Raw genomic sequence first — 22500 nt, forward strand, 5'->3', positions numbered from 1 at the left:
CATGTTTGTACAAACTACATTTACGTGGTTTCAACTTAGTTTACACAATGTTCGTGCAATCTCTGCAGTACTGTTCTCAAATGTTCAGTAACTATGTCCTTCAAAGCTCCCACTGAGCACAATGATATCATCTGGGTATGGAAGGGCCACTTTGTCCCTCAGCTCACCCAAACGCCATTCCATGAAGTGGTGGAAGTTTGCCGGTGCATTCATCAATCCAAATGGGATTCTATCCCACTCCTAGAGCCCCCAAGGTGTTATGAAGTCAGTGGTTTTCGTAGTAGGTCTCCTCCATCAATTAAGGCATTGACCCCTGGGAGTGAGACTGAACAGATTTTACTCTGTCTATATAATGCCAGACAATTTAACTTGCCAGCTGGGGCTGTCTTAGGGTGTTTGAAGTGTCAATGGGTTAAGCTCTTGTATTTTTAGTCTGGTTGTGAATAACTTTCATTCATCTTTGTTTTCTGGCTTTCATTGACATCTACATTTTCTTTTTTTTCATTTTCCAGGATCTTGCTGAGATCGGCATTGAAATAGATTTGATGCATATCCAGCCTCCTGGTCGTGCTTTTGATTCAAGCATTTTCTATCAGGTGAGTTTATATAAAGTCAAAGACATTGTTGATAACGTCAGACAGCTGCAGGTACATGTACCTCAGTGACTATGACAGGGTTTATGGCTGAGCTCCAGCAGGTTTCGTTTGAGGCCAGAGGCTGGACTTTTCATCCAGTTGTTTTACCATTTCATGCCTGGTACTTTTATGTTATATTACGTTTTTTGGCTTCTTTTTTTTCCTTTTTCTTTATTTTTTTCTTTTTGGACTTGGGTATCTCAGGAAGCCAGGGGCTCAAAAAAACACAACGCAATCATACAATGAATCCTTCAAACTAGAACAATGCCTTATTTTGCTTACTAAACGGAATATAATCAATCTGTTGGCATTTCAGTCACGCAATAACTTTAGTTCTTTTTTCCTCCAAACCCAAGAATATGAGCAGCACTTGCAATCAGCCGTACAATGCAAAATAACCCTGAGTGGTACTTTCATTTTCAAGTCTGGTACTTTGAAAAAGCTATCAACTGTCAACTGTGAGTGAATTCTACATACTGTCTAGGAACCTGCAGTTGCATGAGAAGTGAAGTCTATCCCTTTCAAGTCTTCAAGTTGAAACTGCAGCCTGAGTTTTTTTACGTGATATAATCGTAGATTGACTGAATTTTTCTTTGGTGCATAATACTCAAGTTCACTTTATGAAAAGGACAAACATTTGTCACAAACAGAATTTACATTTCTTTATGTATAATTATTTAACACCATTTTTAAAACAATATTTTTCTCAAATGACAGTAAAACAGTAAAATAGTTTATTCATATCAAAGCTCAATCAGATCTTGGCATACAGTAGTTTATACTAAATAATTGTCATAACCAGGATGTTATCCAGCTTGACGAAGATGAGTGTGGAATTTTGCCTGATCCTGCGGAAAAGTTTGAAGAGCTACTCTACAGGTACCTTCAGTTAGTAAATGTGTGTCTTTTGATCCTTAATTTGATCCTCAGTGAATGAATGACCTCAATGTCAGTTTCATTATTCTGATTGATGAAGCCATAGCTTTTAGTAACCTACGTGTTGGACGCCAGGAAATCCACTAAATGCAACAACAGCAACAGGACATACACAAATTTATCACAATGTGGTCAAGATATTCATTGGTCAGAGCGTGGCGCTTGTGCTGATATATGTTGTAGTTTAATTTTAACCTCTGGTTGAAATTTTTTTGAACCAGTTTGAAATTTTAAAACTGGCTTCATTTTTTTGTACTGGTTTCATTTTTCCCAAGGGCTACCGGTATGTTTCTTGAGACTATCACTGTATGATTTATATTTGTGATGATGTTTTCTTGTACATTGTAAGACTTACCAATACCGAGGCTCAGCAAAGTACTATTTAATCTTAGTTACTGTCTGTAATAGTTATTGGTTAAACTACATGGAGTGGGGAGGGTATAGTAAGGGGGAGAGGGTAGGGTGGAGGGTATATCAGGGGGGGACAGTGAAGGTGAGAAAGAGAGTAGGGATGTTGGGTCGGAAAAATTTCCGTAATTTTTCTGTGTTATTTTTTTCACCCCCCAAAACATAGCATGCCCCTATTTTTCACCATACCCCAAAATATGAAAGCCCTTTTCAGACAGTTGATAAATAAACTGGTTTTAAAAAAATTAAACTGGTTACAAAAGAATTAACTAGTTTGAAAAAAATAAACCAGAGGTTAAAATCGAACTACAACATATACACCAAACAAACTATGCTGTCTCAAATGCCCCAGTGAATGTCAACAAGCAGGGAGTGAGAGCATTTTTAATCCTCTCTTTTATCAAAACCAAACAGCCTTGATATCATTTCCATAATTATTATGTGATCACCAGAGGCTCAAAAAACTGACGGAATGGATCTTGCTATTGATACCAAGGTCAGGCAAGGAGGTGCTTAGGCATATTCCAACCAGAAGGGCCGTGGGAGAAAAAGAGCCATGAGAGAGTGGGCTAGACCTGAGAGTGCACTGTCAGTTGGTTTCTTTTGTGAGCAGCTGCCGACAGAGTTAATACGTAACACTATTTTCTCGGTTGTATAGGGTGCACAGGAAAGAGTACAAGAAGAGGGCTATGACAACTCTTCCACTGACATTAGCTGATGGCATTGAGTTGGGAGTTTCTGTGTATGTTGCTACAAGTTTGTGTTTTCACAATTGCTTGTAATCTTGCAATCTGATTGGTTAAGTTGTAATAACCAATCAGGAACTCTCATTTTTGGAAAAAACTCAATCAGGTTGGAAAAAGTTTTATACAGCGCAATTGCTCTTTCTTTTTTGTCATGATCTTGGTCATGCTCTGAAATAAACGTTTTCTTTGGTGTTGAATATTAATTGTAGTTAAAAACAAATCGAATGTGGTTCAGCATTGTCTGTACTCTTATTAACAATGACATTCATTTGTTGTGGACTCACAAGGCACACAACATTTTGACCTCTGTGATGACAAATATCATTGTTGATGAGAGTACAAACAATGCTGAACCACATTCAATTTTGGACAATAACATGCAACTACAGTACAAGCCTCTTTATTGTAGCATTAAAGAGAAAGGTTGCCACTTTTATGAAGGAACCTTAAAGGAACCTTTGAATTCTTGCATGTTGCTGCATTCTGCATTCTGCATTCAAATTCAAATTCGTTGCATTCACCAAACTTCAATAGAACACAAGTTGGGTGATGTAATAACCAGTGTCAGCTTTGTAACTAATAATATGGATGATTTGCTTGTTTTCTGGCCTCTTAGTTAAAGATCATATAATTTTCTGTCTTGCCAAACTTTCGTCTCTTTTTCATCTCATGGTCTAATAATGTGACATTCATTACCTTTGTGGCTTCTGCATGGTGGGGTTGCTGTGGATATGTCCTTTTCCCTGCTGGATGCCACTATCCTGGAATGCCCTGATCACTTCCTAAACACTCTAGATGCATGCATGCCTAGTTTCTGTGGCAAAGTACTGTAGGTGGGGGTGAAACTGTGGTTCAGTTGGAGGAAATCCCTAGGCACCCTCTCCATACACTTCAACCAACATACATGTACATGTATGAAGTATAGTGTACACTATTTAACAAATGGTCCTCTGCAGAAGGTCATTAATTTTTCTCTTTTATTTTGGTTTTAGATATAATCTCTGCAGACCTGCAACAAAATCTAGTTATGTTAACTTAGATAGTCACTCAAATGAGGAAATTAAAACTCACACGAAATACATTTGTAAGGTCAGTACTTATCTTTCCTTGTGGCAGAATAGTTGTCTATAAAATTAATGAAATAATTAACAAATTATTTTTAATTATTATTACATGGGCGCACGTTGGATATTAGGTGGTAAATAGCCGACGAGATGCGTAACGCCAAGTTGGCTATATATAACCAGTCCAGCGCGAATGGAATGATAATTGTGTAATTAAATTTTCATTGAATTCTGAACTGTTTTACCTCCAGAACAACAGGATGTTGTCTCAGAGTTTACAAGACGACCAACAAAATCACTTTCCATATATAAGGTCATCACAGTATATGAGCTGATAACTGAGATTGAGTGAACCAATCGGAATGCCAGATACAAAACATCCTGTTGAAAGTAATGTTAAGCAGAGAGAAAATGTATCTGCTTTGATTACAAAGCTTTTTCTCTGCAGGAATTGAAGCAGGAAGAGAGTAGTATGAATTAACAGGAGAATAATCCAAAAGACCAAATATGAGCGACTAGAAAACATTTTGCTGGAGAATCTCTTTTAGGCAATGGAGAATTCTCTGATCCCCTGCAATGCCTTATGAGCACCTTGCTGTAAGGGTAGATGTACTGTTTAAAAAATGAGCAGCAGTGTTTTATCAGGTGTAAAAACACAAGGCATAGCCGAGTGTTTTTAGACCTGATAAAACATGTGCTGCACGTTTTTTGAACAGCTTCAAAAACATTCCACAAGAGGAATAATTATGTCCCTCTGGACTCAAAACAATGGTTCAAATTGTGAGAGGAGAATATTAGCATACCAGAAAAACAAGCTATGCCTTTTTCATATTCTTTATAATAATATTATGAAGAATACTAACTAGGAGTGTTTTATCGGGATATATATAAAGCTCTGATGCATGTGACGTTTTATCAATGTTTTGATCGGCTGTTAGGCTCATGAATTAAGTGGATGTAAAGGTACCTCAGGGAGCAGCTGTCATCCTCTATTTATCTGGCAGGATCCATCCAACTCAGACATTACACCTTGACTCTTCCCTAACCATATGTTTTTTTGTTATAACTTATTAAAAACCTTTACAATACTCACAGTTTTTTATTGGATGAGCAAAGGAACATTCTGTCTCTTAATTAGTCCTCTTTTCACAAATTTATCAGTCCCTGAAAACAGCCTTTTTTTCATATACAGGATACTGGCAGAGAACTGATGCCAACAGATATCAAACTTTATCAAATGTTTGGTGGGGAAAAAGTATGTAAAATAATTACAGTACTGTGCAAAAAGAATGCAAACGAATTTCGTCGAATTTCGGTTATTGTTCTCTCGAAATTTCGCTGAAATTTCGCCGAAATTTCGGTGGGAAAGGTGTGATTTTTCGCCCGAAATTTCTTCGAAATTTCGCTGAGCCACACGAAAATTCGAACGCAGGACGAAAATTCGCAAATCTAACAACGAAATTTCGTTTGGAGTTCGTACGTACTGAAACGAAAATTCGCAAATCTAACAACGAAATTTCGGTTGGAGTTCGTACGTACTGAAACGAAAATTCGCAAATCTACAACGAGAAATTGATTAAGTTGAATTTCTCGCGATTTTTTCAGTTGTCGCGTCGGCAGTTCAAGGGTGGCTACACTTGCGATGTTCATCGCGTGCTGGTAACGCGACAAAATTTGAAGCAAATCGCATGACCGTCGCGAGCAAACAATAATAGGGACCTTAAGATCTACGACGACGACGTCGACGACAACGCCACAAAACAGTGATATCATTGGTTAAAAGAGCATAAATAATCGTGCTGCACGTGCGGCACGGATTATTGCTCATATTTTTGCGGTTTTCGGTATGACGACGACGTGAAATCACCAAATTTTAGGTTTTGACGACAACGTGAGCATGCTACAGAGAATCTTTCATTCTCTATTTTCACTCTGAAATCGCTCTTACCAATTTATTTTTAGGATACTTCGCCCATATTGTAGGACGTGAACGAGATGGAATAATCGCGAAAGACTTATAATAGAGCAAAGTTTTATTTTCAGGTGACGTTTTCGTTGACGTCGCCGTCGTAGATCTTAAGGTCCCTAATTGCACGTGTAGCCGCGGCCTAAACCAAAATTTTGTAAAGTCTTGGTTAGTGTTTTCCCTTTTAATGAATGAATGGAATCAACAACTGTATTTCTTCTCTCAACCTTGAGTGTAAACACGACGTTAATGAAACTGTAGACAAGCATTACAAGCGATTTCGTTTCCTTTATTCAATTGATACTTTGTCAATAAAAAGACATAAGATTTTTGGTACGCCCGATGCATCAATCTTGAGACTCCAAGAATACAGCCATAGACAATTTAACATACCAAACCTACAATAGCAATTCTTCTTGGTTTTCACGTCACGCAAGTACCACGCAAAGAAAAAATAAAATCGCTTACCATTCAATAAATTAAGTCAAGAAATTGAGATGTTGTAGGAGGGTAATAAATCATGAGCGTGTCAAAGTTTTAGGGCTGTGCGATGATCCAAACTCCAGTTATTTGGCAATAGACACTTGTCATGACATATTGGTTACTCAGAACTCGAAAACACATGGGCAATCGACACTTTCGTGACATAATTCTTAGAAGCAATCCAGATGTCATGCATTGACTGAATTAGAAAGGGATTGTCCCGGGGGGGGACTCCCATATGAAACAGACGGGGATGCTCGTCGTCTCGCTTAGGGGTGTAAATTTTGGATTTTGGTCTCGCTTAGGGTGTTCCGGGCAAAGCGCCAATATTTTATGCCATCAAGGTCTCGTTTAGGGTTCCGCGAAGTAACGCAGAATTACGCGAAGAGAAACAGAACTCAAATTTCCTTTTAAATTTTCTTTTTAGATAAAAGCATTCGATGATTATGCCTTTTTATCATTAAAACTCATTGCATGTCGTATTTTTGTGTTTTTAAACGGTCTCTTTTAGGGGTCAAGATTTGCTTAAGCCATGCCTAGATTGGTCTCCTTTAGGGGTTAAATTCAAAATTTCCGACGAGCATCCCCGTCTGTTTCATATGGGAGTCCCCCCCCGGGGGGATTGTAAAAGCGCTTCCTTTACCATGACTAATCTGCCCGCTTAAATAATTTTATTGTCATCGAAGCCTCCCGAGAGGAAGACGGATTGGAGAGACAAGCGAGAAGGAGGACATACTCGCTGCGAACTTTCACTATTTCGCTATGCCACGACGAAATTTCGCTATGTAACGACGAAATTTCGCTATGTCACGACGAAATTTCGCTATGTCACAACGAAATTTCGCTATGTCACAGCGAAATTTCGCTATGTCGCAACGAAATTTCGCTATGTCACGACGAAATTTCGCTTGAATATTCGCGCGGCCGTTGCGAATTTTCGTTTTGATTGAAACAATAATCTTTTCGAAAATTCGGCGAAGTTCGAATGAAATTTCGTTTCACTCGAAATTTCGTTATATTTCGTCGAAAAGTAGCGAAAAGTAGCGAAAAGCGCGAAATTCGTTTGCATTCTTTTTGCACAGTACTGTATAATATTGTATTTCTATGTAAAATGTAATATCGTAATTATTATTGCATGGAATGGTTTTCCTTCTTGGCAGTGTTTATATTATCTTATAGTTTAAACCTTTTTTCAGGTCTTGTGTGGAAAGGGGCTTGAGAATTTGGTTGACAATTCTGTTGCTGACAGTCTGTAATGCTATTAAAACTTTACTTAACAGGTCATCTTTGAAAAGGAAGAAGTTGATGCGATGAAAACGTTGGGTGACCCAGGTAATAAAATGAATGTTATTGATAAGCGTAAAGGAAATAACAAATTTGATCCCAACCAACGTGTTGGCCAGCAGGTGAACGACAGTTGGTCAACGTGTTGAGGGGATCTGATTTGTTACCATTACCAATCATCATTATCATCAGGGCTAACCTCCCAATTCCCTTTCCCCCCCTTCAGCCCTGGATTGATCCCACAGCTTTACGACCGCTACCATTAATAACAATAAAATTTTACCTTAATTAACTTCAGTTCAGTTCAGTTCAGTTCTTTATTTTCCAAATAGGTATTTTTAACAAATTGGACATGCCCACAGGTAGCAGATGCTAATCTAGGTGGGTCATGTCGTGACTAAAAAGAGTAGGTAGACAAGTTTACAGGAAAATCAAGAAGATAAATGTACAAGAATATATAACTATAAAATTAAGTTTGTGAGCTAATTAGTTCCGCATTAAGAGAAAGCACCATGAGATATCTTATTTTACAAAAATTCTTAATAGATCTAAATCTGGAATAATACAATATTATTAAGGCTATACTTATCATTCTAAAAAAGAAAATACAATAAAATCGTAAGAAAACTTTACCTTTTGAATAATGTTTCGTACATCAAGGTAAGAGTCTCCCAAGGTCAGGATATCGAAAAGTACTCTTTTAATTTTTCTTTTAAAGTCATATTTTGAAAGATTTCTTAATTAAATACAAAAATAAAGACAAAAGCCTTCATGGTGCTTTATTCTGTCATAATGCACACACTTGAAAGTGATGGGAGCATGAAAGAAAACATTTGGTAGTAGAATCACAAACCCCACATAAGTGCATCTGAGTACTTTTTCCTTGTTTTAGAACAAAGAAAGCATATTTGTCTGTCAAATATTCTTATATCATTTCTCTTTAAGTGTCATTAGCACATTCAGTAATATTATTGGACTCCATGAATGAAATATAATTAATTTAATGTATAAGTTTTGAAGTGCAGGTTAAATGAAGTTTTAAGGTGTCTAGAAGAGACAATTGCTTAAATTGACCACTTAGAGCAAGGATCACTTCTCCCTTTTTTACTAAATTATTATTGTACTGCTCTTTGCTGTACTGAGCTGTAATTAATACATGCTAACCCTAGCCATCAGCGCACTTGCACTTGATATTTTACCAATGTAAACAATGTGAGCTAAGACAAGTAATAATTATTATTGTTGTGCTAATGTAAGCTCAGTGCTTGGAGTTGCATGCTATGTACAAGCAAATCACAGCTGAATTTACAGTCTGTGTGATGAAATTGTGACTTGTAATCAGCCAAATGTTTTGTTACAGGACTTCTTTTGATGGGATTTAAACCCAAATCATCCGTGAAGAGTTATTATCACATCAGACCTGCACAGTTCTTATATCCCAGTGAAAAGGTCGGTGTAAAAAACGGTGTTAAAAGGAAAATTGAGGATTTGTGGGTTGTTATTGGTTTACATATCAACTGGTTTCTTATTGACAAAACCAAATTTTGATGTCAAAGTTGTGTGGTATAAAATAATAATTATTATATCCACCACTATTTACCTCCTTTTCGGAAGCTAATATGGCTAATTAGCGTGAACTCTTATGCCTAACAGAGTGTATCTGGAAGTACCACATTGTTCTCCGCACTTCTTACCCGATGTATTGCCAGAGATGTGGTGCCAATATGCCGTCTTATTCCACGAAGAAATGCTGCGCCAAGATTTGTAGCCTTGCTCCCACAGGTATAGTTATCACAGTTATTTTGTAATAAAGTTCCAAATCTTACAACGTTCTTTTGAGATTTTGTAAACATTCATCTATTATTTGCAACAAGTTCAATTTCAAAAAGTTTTGTTATTATTCTTATTCGAGAATTGGAGAATCTTTCAAGATCTTTTGGGTGTCCCTTGAAGTGTCTCAAAGACTTTAAGGGGTCTGTTAACACTTTAAATACCACAATGGACAGGAAATGAGTGTCCAGAAGGTGTTGCGATAAAAGGTCACTGAGTGAATTATCTTAGTTGTAATGCAAGAAACTTAATTTGTATACATTTTACATAATGCATTTATTGTCATAACTTCTGTTGAGTTGAACATACCTTGCTCAAAATTAAAGGCTGTTTTAATCACTCAAATTTCCTTTTATTTTTTTCAACTTTTATGCCACAGGAAGAAGAGTTAGATGAGCACAAAACCCAAGTTTGTCCTCCTGGATTCCATGTCATATTTCTTCCATTTACAGATGATCTCAGGAGACTAAAATACGAACAAACACCCAAAGGTAGTTTGAGGTCTCTATGGTGTACTCTTCATCTGTTTTGTACTTACTAAGCGTATTTATAACAAACAGGGAATTTAGTATAATTATTATTGACTTGTGTACCTAGCTGCCATTTATGAATTTGATGATCCTCAGAAAACGTTTGCATAAAAAAGACTTTGCTTCCCCAACAATTATATGTTAACATATAAAAATAATAGAGTAATTAAAATAATCCAGGCATCTCCCATTAATAATATTACAGGGAGTGCATAAATTATACATGATTTTCTCAGTACTATAATATTATTAATTATAGGGATCCAGCCCAGCCTTTTGAAAAGATCAACTGAGCTTTCAAAAGTACATGTACTAGCATCCAAGGCTCTTGATCATTTGTTGATTCCACAGCTACAGAAGAGCAGGTGACCAAAGCCAAAGAAGTCATCAAGAAGCTTACCCTTGGATTTGAAAGCTCACAATTTGAAAATCCTTGTGAGTTTCTCTTTATTGTTGCAAAGAGTCATGTTTTGAGGTTTGACAGTGTTTTACAGACGTGTTCATTACAATTAAGATTCCACATCTTAGTGAGACTTCTCCTTTTTTGAAAGCCCTGCAAAAACATTACAAGAACCTTGAGGCCCTGGCTTTGGACCGGGATGAACCCGAAGATGTCACTGATCACACAGGTAAACAGTTATTTGTCAGTTCCACATGCAAGGGGTGGTTATGTAAATTTATTCAAACTAAGCCTTGCTGGCCAGGGGGCATTTGCGGTATTGGTGTGGGGTGCCACTTTAGGTTTGTAGGGCCGGGGAATTCCCTTGGGCCTTGTATATCAAACTCAATTTGGGGGTGCAGGGATGGCGCAGTGGTGAGAGCACTTGCCTCCCACCAATGTGGCCCAGGTTCGATTCCCGCACTCGTCGTCATGTGTGAGTTAAGTTTGTTGGTTCTCTACCCTGCACCAAGAGGTTTTCTCCGGGTACTCCGGTTTCCCCTCTCCTCAAAAACCAAAATTTGATTTGATTTGCATTAACTTGTTAATTTCAATTGACAGTGTCCTGATTAGTGCTCTACGGCGCAAGAAGATTAGACACTTACAAACTCTCATGGCAGTTTATAAATAATAATTATAATAATTATTATTTTTTCTCTAACAGTTAAACCGGACATCAGCTTGTAAAAAGGGACACTGTCATGGCATTTGTCACAATTTCTTGTCGACTTCATCTTTAAACACCTTTCAGATCTCTTCTACATTATTCCTTACACAATTCAAGTGAATGTTGAACAAAAGAGTAGAAGCCAGTTGAAACTAATAATATTATTATTAGTTTTATCGACTACGGTTGCAGGGATGGTGCAGTGTGAGAGCACCAATGTGGCCTGGGTTCAATTCCCAGACTCCGCATCATATGTGGATTGAGTTTGTTAGTTGAGACTCTGCTCTGAACCAAGAGATTTTGTCCAGATACTCCGGTTTCCCCTCTGCTCAAAATCCAATGTTTGACTTGGTTTATGGTAATATTGTTAATTTCAGTTTTTTCAAATACAGTGTCCCCAATTAGTGCTCCATGCAGCGCTAGAATGACTAGACACTTGAATAAAGTTCCTTTCCTTTCCTTCAAGTACAAGAAAACTTGAATATGTTCTCCTGACATTTTCAAGTTTTCACACAATTTTGTCATTGCCATGGATCCCCAAAATCAGGCAAAAAAAGTCTTTGAAATTTAAGGGAATCAGTTTTATCATAATTTTATGGCTGCCATCAGCTGTGCAGCATCCATTGAATTTTCATAGTGTTACTAAAAATAGCGTGACATTGTCCCTTAATTCCTCATTGTAGCTAATTTTTGTTTTGTCAGAGGACAATGAGATGCATGCTAAATGAGTGGCATGTTTTTGCTTTTCATTGTTCTACAGAGCCAAATGTAGAGGGAATTGATCGTAAAGCTGGTGACGCTATAAAGGAGTTTAAGGATGTTGTTTTTCCTGATGATTATGATCCTTCAAAAAAACTCACTGCTACAAAGAGGAAGGTAACAACAATTATAATAAAATGAATATCATTCTCATTGGGCATTCTGTATATTTAGAACCTAACAAATGTTACAGAATCTGGAATTCAATTGTCATGGTTCTTTTTATTGTTGAAAGAAGCAACTCTTCAAATTGCATAAATGTGGTATATTTTCTAGTATATATAGTGTTCGGTAAAATGTAATTCTGCTTTAATTTGTTAAAGGCTGGAGCTGCAGAAGGAGGTTCAGCCAAGAAGAGCAAAGCAAGCAGTGATGTTGAAATTGACATGAGGGAAGAAGCACAAAAAGGCAGGGTAAGATAACAGCAATGACAGTTGTTTATTCTACACTGCTCTCTAGTATTGAGGAAGGACAATGGCATGTTGAAAGCATTTTCGTGTTTCTATAAACTGTGCACATTGCTGCACTTTCCATATACCAGTGGTTTCCCTTTTCACTGCTGCCAATCATGGTTGTAGCCTTAGATGTGCAACTGCTTAATAAAAGAGAAATGGACAAAGACAATGGAAATCAGCCAATCACAAGCCTTGATGTCGCCTATTAACTGCGGTTTTCATAATTCTGCGGAATCTCACCTTTAAGCTAAGTGCCAAACTGCATTATTTTTGGCTTCCACCAATCAAATTTCTTAACATAGCCAGGAAGATCAACTCAACCACCGTAAAGTGAATTGGAGGTTTTGTTTAGTTCACAGCTTAAATACCATTATGATATCTTTTTAGAGGGTCGTTAAAAAGATGAGTACAGATTCTATGACTTTGCATTGGTGTCAAGTTTGAATGTACGAGTGTACCATGGGAAGCAAAGGTGCTGATTGGTAGGTTATGGCACACATCAATAATAATAAAATTATTATTGATTTTGGCATCTGTCAGAAGTTTGCTTCATGGAAGCCAAAACGGAGTTTGGTCATTGGTAGGTGCTTGAAGTTAGAGGAGATTCTGCAGTAACTGACAACAGTAATAAGTGAAACTATTGATTGCAATTTGAGATTGAAAGGCATAATAATATTTGTATTACTCTTATTCAAGATTTCCCTGCTAGCAGAGGTATCTTTCCTTTTGCGTTCGCTGGGCTGACGAGTACTGGAAAAGAGACCTCTGCCATGGTTTGACACACTTTGTTGAGCATGCATGGCAGTTACATAGCGACTGAATCCTCACATGGTACTTAATGCTGTGTGGGCTCACTTAACAACAGCAGAAGTACTGTAAAGGAATTTGCGGGAGACAGTGGGTTCAAATCACAGTCAGGAAACATATCATGGGGTATGCGGTTTGAAGAGTGCTGTCCAAGGTTGTGGACCGCAGTTGGATCAAAGTGAGTTTCGACCCATGGCAGAGGTCTCTTTTCCCATACTAGTCGGCGCAGCGAACGTAAAAAGAAGAGAGACCTCTGTGAGCAGGGAAATTCAAGATATTCAAGAAATCAATATCTCTTCAAGAACACAATCATAGTGAATTTTTTATTTGTTATTTTTGTTAGCTTGCCAAACTGACCGTTCCTGTGTTAAAGGATTTTGTCAAGCAAGCTGGTATCAAATGTGGAACTAAAAAAGCTGATTTAGTTGAAGCAATCAAGGACCATTTTGGGGTGTAACGAAACTACTAAATACCAAAATGGTAATGATACTGTCTCTAAACTAGCTCCTAAAACACTATCTGTTTGTGGCTGGGACTTAATTATATAGCCAGTACATATCCATAATACCATAATACTCTTTGTTTGTCCCTCCAAAATTTTGCATAAGCAAATTGTTTCTATTTTCTCTTGGGACTTACAGTGGAAACAATGCTTATGCAAACTTTTCGAGGGACAAACAAAGAAAATTATGGTATTTTTGATACGGCTAATTCAAAGGGCAGTATTGTGCCATGGGATTCAATTTCAGTTGTCAAAGGACATCTTGAAAGGGACAAAAGCTAATAAATTTTGGGTGACAGTCCTATTTCATCCATGGCCACCAAATATAGCATTTTTTTGTCCTAATCAGTAGATAAGCCTTTCTGTTCTCACTTCAATGGGCACAATATAAAAGCAGTGCCTACAATGGGGGACAATGTTCCTTGGAACACTCACCAAAAACCTTACGAAAATTCAGGAAAAACATTTTATGTAAAGGAAGCAACAACAATCTTTTTTCGTGGGGGCAACTTGTGAACTATCCCCCTTCTCCTTTTAAAAATGCTGTTAAACATTATACAGCCAGTTTTGTATGTGCAGTGTAAGACAGTCAACATTGTTTGGGAGGTAGAAGGGGCAAGTGACATAGATTTGATATGTTGTGAAAATAAATGTTCCAATAATTTTAACCTCTGTTGTGGCAATGGAAAAACAAGGCCGGTATAGACCTAATTTTCGTAAAAACAAAAGAATAAGAAGTCAACCACTATTTTATGAAATTATTAAGTATACTTAACAATAAGGATGGTTATTCAACAACGTCTAGGTCCCCCTTAACTGTTTCCCATCTGAGAATGGGACTTGTGAATTTTACTCTGGCTAATGCCAGACAATTTTACTCGCTGACTGGGAGTGCCTTAGGTGTGACTGAGTGTAACCCATTCACACCTCAAATCCCCTAGGACTCCTCCTATCGTCTGGTGTTACACAGTCTGAGAGTAAATTCTATTTAGTGTCAATCTCAGGGGTCAATGGGTTACTGTCCCTTTCTGGTTATATATACTGTATATATATATATATATATATATTGATTATGTTTTCAATATATTTGTGGCTTCCTAACTAGTTTTGGTTTAAAGTTATTTTGGGTGTCCAGCTGCTGTACATGTATGTATTCACATAGAGTGGGAGTATTAATGTTGCTCATTGAATTTGTGCCTGCTTACAGGTGTTATTATTTTGTTATGGAAAGATTTGCATGAGAAGAGTGGCTCAGTTGCAAGCAAATTTTGAGTCAAGAGAGAGAGAGATGCCATTCAGAAGGGCTTCTCATTACTGCATTCAGTAAATAAACCTCTGTAGACCTTAGACATAATTATTATGATTAAAAACACATCACTTGCAGCTTGAGAATCCAGAGAATTAATATTAGATATTTATCTGATCCACAAGTTATTACTAATACCGGTAACCCCTGGCTACAATTTTCAGTAGAAAATCCTTTCCATGGGTGCAAATCATATCTCGATCTTGTCATAATTCTGTCGAAGTACTTTCTATATTCACTTTCTGTCATTAAGGTCTTGGTAAAGGTAAATTTGGGTGTCTCCCTCAAATTTTTTGTTTTTGCAAATCTTGAATTGGTGGGCTGTGAAGTATATTTTCCCAAAAAAAAAATCTGAAAATTAATTTTAAAACTGCTAAAATCCCTTTTCTTTGTTTCCCGCCATAACCTGTGTACAAAAAATGGTTAACGTATCATGTCAATCACACGTGAAAGGGTTGGGTGTCAATTGACAGCCTTCATGCATGATCTGCTTCCTTAACACATGCCCGAACGCTGATTGGCTCAGCACAATTGGCTTTCAAGTAGGGGGCAGAGTTATTCAGCAGACCGTGAACTGCAAGCTCAATTTTCCAGGACTTTATTTTGACGAAAAAATTACAACTTCTCAGACCCCCGGTCCAGACGGGGGTTTAAGATATCGCTTCCAAATTTTCAATTCTAATAGATGATTGTACTACCCCAAATATTGTGAGGAATTTTTTGTTTGTCTTCAGAGACTGATTTTATGGCACTTTTTCGGCCCAAATTATTAAAGTATGAGATAAAAGTTTCAACTTTGGTGCATGATATTTCCTTCAATTCTTAACATACAAAATATTCCTCTCAAGGTATTGGAGTGCATTCATCTGTGAGTAAGATGCAACAAAATGAGGTTATTTTCGCAGTAAAGTGAAGGGGCAGGAGTTTCTGCAGCAGACTCGGTTGTTCTGAGTTTGAAGCCTCAAAACTAAAAGGCAATATTATCGCGGTAAATACCAAAAAATTCACACCTTCTTCAAATAATTCAATCTATTAGCTTTAATATGATATATAGTTTGACCCTACACAAAATATAACGGTGCAACAATTTCATTTTTCCGCAGACACCTCATTTTCCTTTACCAAGACCTTAAGTGGCATTAATTGTATTGCATCTTGCATCTGCATCACGTTTTTCCTCCACATACAAAACCACTTAAATGGGGTTTGACCTCGTGTTGCCAGTGTGATGCTTTAACCAACTGAGCTATGAAGCCAGTGATAGTGGGAGCTGGTCATTTGTGGGTCCAAATGTCCCTGTAATGAATGAATCAACGAACGAAACAATATACGAAATGAATCCATCGATGTTGGGAGCTGGTCAGTGGAATGGTTGTTTGGGGATGTGGTGAATCCTTTCTGCTTTCTTGACTTTAAAAAGAACTTGAAGATAGCCAAGTGGGCAAGGTATACATAGTCTGTATGACTGTGTGCTACTCAGGAATGCCCTCACATGTATGACAATATGCTGCTGCAACATTTTTCCAATTGGATCCCCTTCTCTTCAGTAATACTTTGCTTGAACCCTTGCAACCATGACAACAGCTTGAAGTCAGCAAAACGTTTTGAATAGTCATTTGTTTTAAGGGACCGTTCATTTTTTATGAGAAAGGGGGGGCTGGTGGGATTTGGGGGGGGGTGCCACTAAAAAAAAATTGGCTTGAAAGGGGGGGCCAGCCGAAAAAAAATGAAGGAAAAGGGGGGGTTGGACGAAAAAAATTAGATTAAAAATAGGATAAGAGATTTTACAAATTGAGGGAAAAATTGACCTCTTTTATTTATAACAAATATACTAAAACATTTCCAGGATATTCAAGAAAACTTCTCAACAGCTTTTTATATATTTTATAATAACAGTGAACGTACCATAATAACAGTCTTGAATAGTAACAACTTTCTTTTCATTCATAAAAATGTTGTTGTCAAGCGCATATTAAACAAAGACCAATCATTTGAGTCCTGTAATTGGAACTGACTCTGAAGACGACTCAAATGATGTCGTTCTTGCTTTTATCGCCTCAGATGAGGAATACGCAGACGAGCGACCAGCTACAACACGCTCAGGACGAGCTGTAACAAGAAGAGCAGAAATTGACTTTTCATTCTTTTGAGTGATTTGTTAAAAGCAGCTTTCTAGCTTTCAGGTTTCTTTCAATAAATTATGTGAAATGTACCAAAACGAAATTTTAATGCTGCAGTAACTTTTAACACCATATGTATTTTTTATTCAATGGGGGGGGGCAGAAGAAAAAAATCGGAAATTGGGGGGGGGGGGGGGGGGTCATACAATTTTCAAATTACACTCCTCCAAATTCCACCAGCGCCCCCTACCCCATAAAAAATGTACGGTCCCTAAGTTGTGTAAGAAGCAGAACTCGACACTACATTAAGTGACACCTAATACTTCACAACAACTTCACCAAAACACCTCCAGTGAAAAATATGAGATCTCTATATTATATTACTGTCACTTCATTTGTTGATTCATTCATCATGGGAACATTTGGACCCACAAATGACCAGCTCCCAACATCAGTGGCTTCATAGCTCAGTTGGTTAGAATGTATCACCGGTTCAACCCAGTTGAACTCCTGAATTTTTCAGGCTTCTCTGGTATGCAAGTGCTTAAATTACATTCATAACTTTGAGGATCATAGCTTCACTTGAATTAAGTTTCACCCAAATTAGTCGAAAGATAGTAAAAGGTTAATGACGGACTGACTCGACTGGTGTTTTCCTGTGCTCAAGGAGAAGGGAGTGGATGAGCCTTGGTTTAAAGAATAACACTTTTACTGTACATAAGGACATATCCAGAAGGTCATATTATAAGCAATTTGTTGCAAGTGAAGCTTGACAATCAAACAGAAACAATCTTCATTTCTTCATTGTGTTCATACAAAAGAGACAAACTTAGATGCTCTTGTGTATACACCATGTGTCTGTATTTTAAACAACATATGCAAACACAAAAAAGATGCAGCGCATCCTGCATTCCTTCATTACATGTAAATGGTCTTGAGGATACCTAAACTTCGAGCCAGGATTCGAGCTAGGATCCGAGCCAGGATTCGAGCCAGGATTCGAGCTAGGATCCGAGCCAGGATTCCAGCCAGGATTCCATCCAGGGTTCGAGCTAAGATGAGCTTTCTCCGCTTCCGCTTCGGTTAGGTTAGGTCTCGAATCGGTTAGGCTAGGTCTATTTGCGTTGGTTGTAGTCTAGTTAGGTCTAGTTAGGGTTAGGGTAGGTCTCAGTTAGGCTAGGTTAGGTTAGGTTAGGTCTCGGTTAGGTCTCGAATCCTGGCTCAGATCCTAGCTCGGATCCTGGCTCAAATCCTGGCTCGCACGGATCCTAGCTCGGATCCTGGCTCGAATCCTTGCTCGAATCCGGGCTTTATTCTTAGTTTATCTCAATGGTCTTCATCTTGCCACTGCTTTTTGTCTTTAATTTGACCAGCCCTAAAAACGGTTTTATTTTCAAGAATCTGTACAAGAATTTGCAAATAATTATTTCCTTCACTCTGCTTGCATCTCAAGTATCGATCGCGGCAGGTACAAAACACAGGTCACATTAGTCACAGGTCATTGGTTTACCAATGCAGAAAGAATCCTAAACATTCATTAAAGCTAACCTTAGGGTCAACCTTAGGCCGAATTAGGCCTAAACAATTTATTTTTCTACCTAATGTTAGCAATGGTTAGTGTAAAACAAGGACCTGTGACTTGTGTTTTGTACCTGCCCCCTGTATTCCTGGGGCAAATACCCTTAATTGCGCTTTCATCAGCATTTTCATCTCAAGTATGAATAGACCTTAACCAGTTAATTTTCAAAAGCCCAACGCTGCATTGGTCATCTCAGAACTGAGAAGAGGATTATTTCAAAGCAACGTTTTTCCCAATAGATCTTGGTCGGGTCAAGATCTCCTGACGCGTAGTCCGTAATGCCACGGCGTTCCATTACGAGAATATGGCGAGTTTGGAAGCATATAGTTTATTTCCCTGAGTATGGTTGGACTGTATGAGGGATAAACAAACCGCCAATCGTCTGCTGAGGAAAGGATACTTTTTGGCCTTGGATATCTCTTGTAGTTGGTTGGAGGTAGAATGTTTCCCTCCCAGTCCGTAGGTGGGGCGCGACATTCACTTTGCACTTTTAATATTCTTGATTGCGATTTCTGTCTCATTCCCTGTTGTTGTCCGTCGAGAATTTTCTGTTTTTTGGGGGGCCATTTCGTCTCCTTCAGGAATTTATCGTACGAATTTTCGCCGATCTTCGAAGGATTCGGTAGAGTTAAAGGGTAAATAACCGCAATCATATCTTCAGAAGCTTGCGTAGAATTTCTTTGCCCGTTTCTTGCGCTGTGTTTTGAGCGAACGAATTTAAAATTTTTCCACATGTTGCTGTTGTATCGGTCATCAATTTGTTGAAGATTGGAAATGTCATGACGCGTTATATCGCGCCAAAGGCTGTGTTGAGCAGTATTCACTGGCTTGTCCCGTTCATCGTACGGGGCTTGGCGAACGAAACTGTTCAAGTCAAACGCAAATGTCGAAGAGGGTTCTTTCTTTGGGGGAAGCCCAAAAGTTGTTCGGGACCGAGGAGAGAACGCCATTTTGTCGACAAGAGGAACTATGTGGTAGTCATGGAAACCTCACGACATGAGCCCCTCATGGTGAATACCCTTGTCTACTTACCCAAATATCGGGCTGAGGGTTTTAAATAAAAAACTTGTGACTAAACTTTCCGGTGAAAAAACGTGAAAAGTACAGTTTAATTTGAAGGGAGGAAGCGAGAGAGTCTCTCGTGTCTTGGAATGTCACGCGAGCGTTGCGTGACACCCCAAAGCGAACGGTTATTTGAGGCGTCACGCAACGCTCGCTGCTAGACACGATCGCTTAACTAAATTTTTGTGCCCAAAAGTGACATTTATTGATTGTTTGCATCTGACATCACGGTGGCCATGTTGGTGTACAGAATAATGCAGTAAAATATCTTTTGGGAATTTAACTCTATTATCCTGCAAAACGTGCATGTGTGGGGCCATTTTCTATTGTTTTTACCAACATGGCCGTCTCATCACGTGGTTGCCAACCAAGAACAGATTTTACTGTCTAACGCCAGACGATTTTACTCGTCAATGGGGAACCCCATAGGAATTTAAACCCGGAATTTTCTACTCTTTTGGAACCACTCCTTTCTGCTTCACCACTGATGATCAAGATACTGCATACCTTAAATTTTTCATCACTGCTGAAAGACTAGAGTAATTTGGCCCAGTCAATAGGCATGGTAGATTAATTTAGCTTTGATATTTTCAAAATGTTTAGCTCTGTCGTGAAGTTTGGTAACCAACCTTTTGCAGTGTTTTGTTTGTTTTCCAGTGATAAGCATTATCAAATATTGTGTAAAATATGACTCTACATAGTTAGCATTGTGGTGGTCAAGTGGTTAGGTAACAGGTTAATCAACACATTCCCAGCTTCGAGTTTTGTGTCCATACACTTGGGGTGTCTTTTAAAAAAATAAAAACCATTTCCCATAATCCATATCAAACTTTCATATCAAAAATTCAGAGCAAATTAGGATCAATTCAGAGGTAAAAAATGGGTTGGGTTGTGTGGGTTTAGCTCTATTATAGTGACTTCCTGTGTAAGTCACCGTAGCTCTAACAAATTTATACACATCAAATTTGGGATTGACAAAGTCTGGAGGAGGCTTGCAGGCATACCAAAAACAGCATTAACCCATTGACTCCTGGGAGTTTGACTTGACAGATTTTGACTCCTCAACTTGGCAGGTCCTCCGTGGGGTTGGACAATCTGTGAGTCATGCAAGTCATGCGAGTCTCCCATTTAAATGTAAGTCTAAGCAGCCATTTCGAATAGCCCTGATAAACAGTATTCTAAGAACCCATTTTAAAACGGTTAGCTTTCAATAACTATGTGACTCGCATGTTGACCCACATGGCTCACCGTGTTGACTCGCAGCTATGGCTCACACATTGTCCTCACTCCCCTCCGTTAAAGACTGACAGAGATACTTCAACCAATTTGAAAATAAAAGAAGCTGCTTTCAAATGCTAGCATTTGACAATTTCAAGATATTATTTTTACTTTATTTTTTTATATTTTTTGTGCCATTAGTGGCATTCATTTTGTTCCTTTCTATTACAAAACACAACAATCTTTATAACTCTATTTTCCGATATCTACATTGCTTACAAAAATGCACAAAACCATTAACAGTCACTGAGTGCTCAAAAAATAGTTCATATCATGAAAAGACATCATGTGGCAAATAGTCTCTGATACATGTAAACAAAATTAATTAACAAACCTTTGCAAAAAGATTTTAATAAATATTTTCTGAATTCATACCAGAAAAAATATTTGTCTGTCATAAACTCTGCACTAGTTCAATAAATTTAATTAATCTATCAACCGAATTCTGTGCGGATTTGTTGCTAGCAGATAACTCACTCTTGGCTTGCATCTGTTCCTGAAGGGAAAGAAACAAGTGACGTTGTCAATGACAAGAATTTGAAATATTGCACTGACACCTGGCCATATTTTTCCTTGTCAATCTCAAATTAAATTTTAACTAGCTTTTTCTATCAGTCCATTTGTGGATCTTTTCCCATCTTTCTAAGCCAACAGAATTCACGAGAAAGGTTATAGAACAAGAAAAAGTGTTCAGGAGAATTCTTGTAGTGGGATTTAACGTTTGTTGGGTGATGGGCACTTATATATTAATGTATTGTATAGAGAATAAAGCCAGTTTTGTGAAGATCAACGTACCAAGTTTATTTCAAGTAAGCATCTTCTGTGAGTTAACATTTCTCTTTAACTTACCATTATCGCATTACTCAGTTGTTTCGCTTTCGCTTCTAACTGAACTCTCTCCGCTTTGAGTTGTTCACTTCTTTTAAGAAGCTTGTTTTTCTCCTCCTCTTTTGCTGAAAGAATGAGAAAGATGAACAGTACATTATATTTTTAAGTGGCACTGACTGAGACACCTGAGTATCAGGCTCTTAAAGGGAGAAAATGGGGAAAGAAAGGTCTGCTTTTGATTGTAAGCCGACTACTTCTCAAGACCAAACCTCTCCAAGGCTGTTGCCTAACAGTAGCCCGGTAGCCTGGGGCTCCCAAAGAATAGCTCTGGGTGCCTTAATTTTTCACAGCAACACCTTTCACTTCAAATGTTGGGCTCCTAAGTTCTCAGCGTTTAGCTCTGAGGGCCCCTTTAAAATTTTCTTAGGCAGCAGCCTTGCTCTCACTGCAGTACAGTTGCTGTTAAGTAGTAGCACCAAACAAAACGTGAGACAAACTAAAATTAATAACAATAATTATTGTTTTGCAACCAACTTTTTGGTATAAAAATTAATTATAATAATTACTACAAATACATATCCACTTCTTTTAAAATTCTATTATTTTATACAAGTTACATGTAGGTCATTGTGGCATTGTTTGCAAAGACCACATGCTTATGTTAATCTTCGACGAGGCCCTGCCAGGGTCCTGTGTCGCTTGTCCGAATTTTAAAATCTCCCATGTCAGGGTTTAATCATTACTTGCGTCGCTGTCGGAAATTGAAAGAAATTATTTCATTTGCCCTTGTTGGAATTTCAGTTCATCGGATTTTGT

The 22500-nt window shown here is 38.0% G+C and overlaps 3 protein-coding genes across 4 annotated transcripts in view; 1 reads left to right on the forward strand and 2 right to left on the reverse strand.

Moving 5' to 3' along the window:
* The window catches only part of LOC138013510 (X-ray repair cross-complementing protein 6-like), a 29425-nt gene extending 14534 nt beyond the window's left edge, over nt 1-14891 (forward strand). Inside the window, exons 9-23 of one of the 2 annotated variants that reach the window (XM_068860597.1) lie at nt 513-596; nt 1438-1514; nt 2638-2721; nt 3718-3814; nt 4982-5044; nt 7519-7570; nt 8883-8971; nt 9176-9304; nt 9732-9843; nt 10234-10317; nt 10434-10511; nt 11749-11864; nt 12071-12160; nt 13353-13489; nt 14719-14891. In XM_068860597.1, the coding sequence (XP_068716698.1) occupies nt 513-596; nt 1438-1514; nt 2638-2721; nt 3718-3814; nt 4982-5044; nt 7519-7570; nt 8883-8971; nt 9176-9304; nt 9732-9843; nt 10234-10317; nt 10434-10511; nt 11749-11864; nt 12071-12160; nt 13353-13466 (1269 nt within the window). In that variant the 3' untranslated portion in view covers nt 13467-13489; nt 14719-14891. Of the gene's footprint in view, nt 1-512; nt 597-1437; nt 1515-2637; nt 2722-3717; nt 3815-4981; nt 5045-7518; nt 7571-8882; nt 8972-9175; nt 9305-9731; nt 9844-10233; nt 10318-10433; nt 10512-11748; nt 11865-12070; nt 12161-13352; nt 14180-14718 lie in introns of those variants that run through there. The other variant, XM_068860596.1, reaches the window with a different exon arrangement.
* A 3730-nt stretch (nt 14892-18621) lies between these two features.
* Nucleotides 18622-19601, reverse strand: LOC138013513 (testis-expressed protein 52-like). The gene has a single exon (XM_068860600.1). It carries the CDS (start codon nt 19464-19466, stop codon nt 18768-18770), a length of 699 nt encoding a protein of 232 aa, XP_068716701.1. The 5' UTR covers nt 19467-19601; the 3' UTR covers nt 18622-18767.
* Nucleotides 19602-20947: 1346 nt separating this feature from the next.
* The window catches only part of LOC138013511 (PHD finger protein 21A-like), a 12866-nt gene continuing 11313 nt past the window's right edge, over nt 20948-22500 (reverse strand). The window contains exons 12-13 of the mRNA XM_068860598.1: nt 21706-21809; nt 20948-21352 (exon numbers count right to left, since the gene is read on the reverse strand). Of these exons, the coding sequence (XP_068716699.1) occupies nt 21251-21352; nt 21706-21809 (206 nt within the window). The 3' untranslated portion in view covers nt 20948-21250. The remainder of the gene's footprint in view (nt 21353-21705; nt 21810-22500) is intronic.

The sequence above is a fragment of the Montipora capricornis genome, chromosome 8 (genome assembly GCF_036669925.1).
Source record: "Montipora capricornis isolate CH-2021 chromosome 8, ASM3666992v2, whole genome shotgun sequence".
Taxonomy (NCBI): domain Eukaryota; kingdom Metazoa; phylum Cnidaria; class Anthozoa; order Scleractinia; family Acroporidae; genus Montipora; species Montipora capricornis.